The 7,500-nt window shown below is 37.0% G+C and overlaps 1 protein-coding gene across 2 annotated transcripts in view; it reads right to left on the bottom strand.

Moving 5' to 3' along the window:
- Positions 1 to 1,163: 1,163 nt before the first annotated feature.
- The window catches only part of LOC113810129 (metabotropic glutamate receptor 2), a 46,444-nt gene continuing 40,107 nt past the window's right edge, over positions 1,164 to 7,500 (bottom strand). For both annotated transcript variants that reach the window (XM_070135753.1, XM_070135754.1), the window contains exons 8-16: positions 7,438 to 7,500; positions 7,035 to 7,218; positions 6,517 to 6,647; positions 6,108 to 6,272; positions 5,838 to 5,963; positions 5,540 to 5,734; positions 5,181 to 5,432; positions 4,866 to 5,059; positions 1,164 to 4,189 (exon numbers count right to left, since the gene is read on the bottom strand). The exon at positions 7,438 to 7,500 is cut by the window's right edge and continues 96 nt beyond it. In XM_070135753.1, the coding sequence (XP_069991854.1) occupies positions 3,895 to 4,189; positions 4,866 to 5,059; positions 5,181 to 5,432; positions 5,540 to 5,734; positions 5,838 to 5,963; positions 6,108 to 6,272; positions 6,517 to 6,647; positions 7,035 to 7,218; positions 7,438 to 7,500 (1,605 nt within the window). In that variant the 3' untranslated portion in view covers positions 1,164 to 3,894. The remainder of the gene's footprint in view (positions 4,190 to 4,865; positions 5,060 to 5,180; positions 5,433 to 5,539; positions 5,735 to 5,837; positions 5,964 to 6,107; positions 6,273 to 6,516; positions 6,648 to 7,034; positions 7,219 to 7,437) is intronic.

The following is a 7,500-nucleotide window of genomic DNA, read 5'->3' as shown; positions in this document are numbered from 1 at the left end:
TTTTTGGCAATTGCCTCTTGAATATGATTTTCAATTTTACTTGCTGATCAAGAGTTTGGCGTCCCTTTTGGAAGCCGCATTGCTCGTCATAGGGTAAATTTCTGGAGTTCAGAAAATGCAATAACCTACAGTTGACACTGTTCCATGGTCTTGCATAAGCAGCTTGTCAACGCAATTGGGCGGTTAGGGATGGTGGATCTAGGATTTCCCCCTCCTTTCAATATGGGGTGCATGCATCGCAATACATATCGATCAGTCCTTTTTATTTTGGTATGGGTATCGCCTTGGCCATTAACAGTATTGTTTTACCGGTATCCACAGTATGTTTTTTTCAAAATGTGTCAAAATAATTGATGCATCGATACAATTACAGGACCGATTTGATATTAAATTTAACATTTAAGAATTTCAAAATGACTCTTCTGCATTTTATATCAAATCTTATTTGTGATTATCACTTGTTCTTAAGGCCTATAATGAGCCATTAAAAATAAACAAGGGTACTGTTCGTCTTACTCTGCATCCATGTTGCCAATGAGGATACTGAATAGTAATAAGGGAGGGTTGAAAGTGAAGAAGACTTTGGAGGATAAGGAGATGGACTGGGGGATGTTGGGGGAGAGGAAAGAATGTTTTCTGAAGGTTGGGTAATGACCTGCCTGGGAGCTTTGGAAGGGATTGACCTGACAGCAGGTATCGAGGAGGGGGAAGTAGTCGTGGTCAGAGCCGTGATCAAAGGAGAGCCAGGGGCTGAGGGTTAATGTCATTGGGGTTAGTTGATAAATGGGCAAGCCTCAGTGCTACTAACAAAGGTGCAAAATCATTACTGGCCATTGTAAGCCTGGAGTATGTTGAGAAGATAATAACTAAACGGGAATACCATGCACATGGCTCCCTGAGGTTCATTAGGACTGACCCAAAGAGTTGAAGACCGTGCAAAATTGGTTGAGTTTTGGGGTGAAGCCTAAGGTAGGGGAGATCCCCAACATTGGGCCTCTGCTTCCGTCTCCTAAAACCCCACAACAACAAAAAGCTTGAAATTGGGAGGCCAACAATTAAAAAATATAGTTTATCCCCCAATCCTTCTTTGCTGAATAATAATAATACTGATCATATCCAAATACACTTCAACAAGAGTTAAGGCAAACATAAAACATCCATCCTGAATATATGTTTATTGTCTGAGATTAAATACACCAGAAAATATATGTTCATATATTTATATATGTATTTACTGAGGACTGGTCACACCTATGGGAAACGTATGGCATTGCTCACTATCAATATCTCTTAATCATGATATAATCACATTATGTCATGTCTGGTCTGCTGGACAAGCCTACCAAGTAGATTTAATATTTGCACGTAAATATGACAGTTTAATCGATATCATATAATAAAAAAATATATAGATATAGTTAAGATAATCATTATATCATATTAAAAATATAAATAATTGAGTGATTTGTAAACTGGACAACTATGCCTTGGTAAACCCTATAGAGACCAACTTTCCATCAGCGAGTGAGACAATCATGAAAACTTACTGGCATAGTTGGTAATGCTCTGATTCTGCTGTAGTCGTTATGTTTTCTTGACGACCTTGGATAGAAAGTCAATAACAAAATAATATAACAACAGGTTAATATGTATTGTAGTTGATAGGTAGAGTAGCTACATAATCTGTCACACCAGAATTAAAATAATCTTTTAGTAATTGCAATATACTTTATTCATGGAAACATCTGACTTTTCATGTAGAAAGTACCATCAACATTGGTTCTCGTTACAACAGATTTAGTTTTTAAATGAGTATCATTCACATAAACAGTACCTGCCCCATTTATGCTTATGGCAATCCTTATTCACTATAGCAAGCAGCTACATGATAAACCACATATCCTCATCAGGATGTTTTCCAAATGGGGTCAACAAACCTCTTCAGGAATCTACAAGTTGTTCAATGCAAGGCAGACATCATGAGCATCTATGTCCTCATTCCATTTACTCACAGGCTTCTAAGTTCATATTCAAATATTTCCCAAGTAATATAGCATGAAACTAAATAATCTATTAAGCATAATTTTGTTTAGCCCTAACAGATTACAGTAGTTCAAAAGGTCAATTAAAAATAACAATAGTTCATACTAAAATGAATAAAAAGGTTAGTAATACCCTTTACATTTCTACCTTGTAATTCTACTAAATTTCTTGTTATTCTCATCACTAAGCTTTACATACATTACTATCAAAGTCATTTGCAATCAGAGTTGGGAAGTACTTCTGCTACTTTTGGACTTTAAAACTGTATTCCACACAGTATTACTAAAATACTGATTACTGTAACCACTAAGAAAATGGCTCTAAAATTACTAGCCATGCCTCTAGCAGTACTTAAAAAGAATGTACTAATAGCTTCTGCTAGGTAGTATTTCCTGTACTCATGGTTTTGCTTTTAAATTTTGTGACTAGTACTGTTAGAAGTACCTCCAATATTTTTCAAGCCATTTTTCAAGTGAGTGTGCTAATTGGTACTTTTCAGTGTATAAATATATATGTGGAAGATGATTTTAAAAGTACCAGAGTTAACAATGTTATGAAAGATCTCCAGATCAAACCTGCTTTACCAATGTCAAAATGACCTTCCTTGTATCATACAACTTTAAACTCTCTACATTTAAGTCATTTAACTGATCATTAAATGAATGTCATGTAATTTATCCAATATAAAATAAAACTATAATAAATGAGGTATGTCTAATATATTCATCTATTTCACTACTGCTCCACAGGACAGTTCACAGACTACTCCAGTAGATCTGTCATTCATATGAAGATAGATGTACAGTTATATCAATTATATTGTTTTACATATTTCTGTGATTGAAGCAAATTAAAGAGATTCTTCTACGTAACTGCAGAACAAGAACCAGACTAGATACAGCTAAAAATACTATAAATCCTAAAGAGAAGATTCACACTTCTAAAACTAGTCACCGTGAAACTGACACTGTGGCCTAAAAACTGAACATTGTACATAATCATTATCTTAACAAAATTAAAGCTCAATTTAAGCTAAAATTTTAGCAGTCATATAAAAAATAATCATTGCCAAATTCCTAAAAACAATACTGCAAACTTATATACTAAAAAAAGGGAAATACCCCTCAACCTTAAAACAAATTCACTTTGGAAATCAGTGTCATTTGAATTTGTGCATATGTGCATCATTCATTAAAAGGGAAAAAACTACACAAAAAGGCAAAGCAAAATTCAGTCAATGCCTTCTGAAGAATGAATACATCAAGATACATAACAGTTTGTGAATTGTAATATGATTAAAACTATGACTTTGGTAGTTGCTAGTGCTTGTCAGAATACACAGTCTTTGCACTATTGTCACTTTTATAAAGCCCAAACATAATCTGAGTTGTATATAAAATACTGGGTACATCAGTTCCATTTGCTCTCCATATATCATTACAAACAGAAAAGAAAAGAAAAGAAAAAAAAAAAAACACTGAAAACCTTTCAATCTAGGAAACAACTAAATACAAAAATAAAAGATCAGCATAATTTTTTTTTGTCATACAGTCTGTGAATTTTAATTATAATATTAATAACAATAATAATAATAAAAAACGTGTTCAGTCACAATAGGGACTGAGAAAACACTTGAAGTTTCCAACACCTTTCCTTTATTTCAAAAATTTTGCCACTTTTAAGTTCCAATACTGGCAGTTGTTTGTACTAAGCAGTTCCCTAGGCACTTTTCTCTTACAATACATCAAGAATGCTTCAATAAAGAGCCATAAGAGTTATAAAAAAAATAATAAGTCAGGCTTGTATACTTTAACATCATGAGTAAATATTTTTAATTTTTCTCATTGCTATTCATGGATAAGCACCATGAGATGCATCATAAATGGGGTTTCTCATGACATGACGAGGAGTGCTGAGGGGTGACTCTTGTGGAATTCCATAGACAGCATTGAAAGCAGCCCTGTAGCTCTGTTGTGATGCTAAAGATGACCTAGTGGATCCTACAGTATCCTTTTGATGTAATCTAGGACTATCTCCCTTTGGAGGCTTCAACCCATCTTGTAGAGGAGGAATTCCACCCAATGGCCCACCATCCATTTGGGTAAAAATTGTTGATACAGAGTTGGTAGCAGCTAACTGTTTGTGTCTGAAACAGCAATTGTTATTTCTATATATATCTGCTGTGGTACATTAAATATTTTGAGACTAAAATAACCTATTTTGGTTCAAAATTGCAGAATGTGCTTCTGTTAAAAGATAAAGCAATGATATCCATGATATTTGCATTATGAAAAAGTTCTGACACATTTATTTTATCTGTCAAATTATAAGTATACATAAATATCACAAAACTCATGTAAAATACATGCAATTTCACCCTCAAAAATTACTTTTTAGAGAAACAATTTTCATAAAAACATGAATATGCTATGCAGCCCCTAACAAGTCCTTAGTGAAAAAAAATCAGCCTCTCCCACACAAAGATTATCATTTACAAATAAGTAATTTACACCTAAATTGAAGCATACATTTGTGCTCAGAAAAATCAGACTGTAAAGGCGCTTTCACAAATTTAGAGAATAGATTAATAAAAGCTTAAGAAAAAAAATTGGGGTAAAAATAGTCACCAACCTCTAATTCTATTTCTTTCAAGCAAATATAATCAGTGGGCTAGAAGAAGAAGAAGAAAAAAAAAACAAGGAACCCAACAAAAATATTTTTTTCTGGTTTGCAAGCAGAGAGTTATCTTAACATCCCATTATTTAATCAAAAAGAAATATAAACCATGACAACTTGCAAGCCAAACAACTTGGAATCTTTACCTGAATTCCTTAGCTTGATGAGCAATGATCCTCATCTTAGGTATGAATACAAGGCCTAAGATAATTGATGCAAGAGCCAGGAGAGCCACACTGGTGGTGGGTGCTTCCATTGGGGCTGGAGCCATGTAGCTCATCACAGTCCACACACCAACAACAGGAGCTGATACACACGATGTTAACAATAACCAACGGCCCTGGAATGTAAATTTTATGTGAAATTGCATACGCAGGATAATTCTAAGGTTACTTTTTAAATTAGTTGTCTTAACCAGTCATAATATAAAATATATATACTGTGGCTTTTTATCTGCTTACCTCATTGTGGTTTCTATGGATTTTGCGGTTCAGAGTCCCAAGAACAAGAGTGATTAGGAGTAGAACCATCAAATAAATTCGAGTTGAAAGTGTGGCCACACGGTTCTCTCCACAGTGACGCTCGCCATCTAGTCCTATCTTAACTAGAGGTTCCTCTCCTGCTCCTTGTCCACCAGCATGACCCAGGACACACAGTGATCCTTGCACACCCATGATGAACAGCAGGGACACATGCAGATTCACTTGAGAGACCTAGAAATAAAATTCATTACCAAGGAATCCATTTTCATTCTAATTATTTGCACTTCATCTGATCAGGTTTTCTGAAGTTTCAAGTTCATTTAAATCAATTTATTTACCTCTCCTCCCAGGCCAACAGACACAAGAGCCCGAAGATGCATAGATTTCACCAGAAGAATGCCATAACACAATGCTAGACACATGGGTGGTGCCCATTCTCGCACAGCACAGGTGATGGGCATGGGGGGCAGAACGTACACTACACAAGATGCATATGTACCCATAACTCCAATTAGCAGAACAGCACCCAAAACCTTATGGGGAAAAAGAAACTTTAGACACCAAAAATTATTACGATTAGCTTCATGAATCATATTCAAGAGTAAGAACTAATCCTTAACAATTAATTATTCTCACCTGAGGTCCAGTGAGTGTTCCATCACACACCCTGAGGGCGACATACACAGCCACATATAAAGCCGCCATCACACCCATACATGCAAGTACTAACACAGAGAAAGCCCACGTTCGGCCAACATAGTCCTGGGGAAATTAAGGGGCTTCAGTTTTTATAAATAAATTAATATATATCAACAGGGTAGGACACGAGGTTACTAATAAAACTCTTCATAACAGACAAAAACAATGTTCAGTTAGACCTCTACACAAAACCTGCCGGGAATATACCTCATGAGTAAGCAGAACAGCTTGGACACCACTGTTGTTTTCCTCTCCATCTTCTGGCGCCACCAGGCCCAAAGTTCTTCCCTCGCGCCCGTGGACACCAGAATCCGCTCCCCAAACCTCGCCTGGCGACCACACAACACCGGTATCCTCACGATAGACGCCAACCTAAGAAGAGAACCCTGGTAAGTAAGCAGAGGAAGCTACCACAGTGATGAGGCATTGTGAATGCTACTGTTTTCTTGAAAATCTTTACATACCCAAAAGCAAAGCACTTATGTTCCTTCAATAATAATCCAACCAATGATATATAAGATCCTCAACGGCATTCCCAGGAAACAAATATACATAAAATCCACTGTATTTGTTGAGGATTTTCCAAGACTTTTCTGTGGGTCGTGTCCCTTCTCACCTGACGGAGGCCCTCGGATGAGACCCGCTTTATGGTAAAGGTGTTGACCAGACGGCCATCAGCAGTGTACCGAATGCGGTCTGCGCCGCCGCCCACAGTGAACGACAGTTTAAGCAGAGCCTTCAGGACGTCTAGAAACATGGACAGTTGTAGATCAATTAAATTATTATTAGTGTTAGATCAATTAAATTATTATTAATGTTAGATCAATTAAATTATTATTAATGTTAGATCAATTAAATTATTATTAATGTTAGATCAATTAAATTATTATTAATGTTAGATCAATTAAATTATTATTAATGTTAGATCAATTAAATTATTATTAATGTTATTATCATCTTTCATACTATTCTAAATATGTCCCATAAAACAACCAATTTTCTAAATTCTTATGTGAACTCTACCGTTCACCCCGCTCCCAAAGCCGCAAGCCACATGTTGCCAAAAGTTGCTTTGCTCTAAGACATGTCTAGGAGGACGAAAAGACATCTAAACACATCGAAAGACAAGTTCACCTTCGTGCAGGTCCTGACGAAGCGCCTGCAGGCAGTGAACACCCTTGGAACAGCGTTCAATTTGAACAAGTCTGAAGGCAGCAGCCAGGGAAGACACGGCCTTGACAGTGGCTGTGGTAGGTGCGCCGCTCACCAGGCGCCCGACGTCGTCAGCATTCAGCATTGAACAAGGGGAATCGGAGACCTGAGAAGACACAACGCAGGAGATTAATGCGAGTATATTGTGATTGTTAATGTCATCGTTTTTTTGTGCAATTCCATGCACTGTTACACCCAAAATGAAAATATTAATGTGTAAACAATATCATAAATGCGAAACAGAGGCACACGTGCTAGCGATGCAGCAGTAACAGAAAATAGCATCAACTCCGCGAGCCTCAGCCCGGCGGGCCAGCCAGCTGACCTCGGGGTCGCAGTGCGAGGAGGCGCGCAGAGAGCGGCGGGCGAGCGGCGCCACCACGGAGGT

The sequence above is a fragment of the Penaeus vannamei genome, chromosome 21, assembly GCF_042767895.1.
Source record: "Penaeus vannamei isolate JL-2024 chromosome 21, ASM4276789v1, whole genome shotgun sequence".
NCBI lineage: Eukaryota > Metazoa > Arthropoda > Malacostraca > Decapoda > Penaeidae > Penaeus > Penaeus vannamei.
The sequence above is the reverse complement of the archived record's forward strand: the minus strand, read 5'-3'. Positions and strand labels throughout refer to the sequence as shown.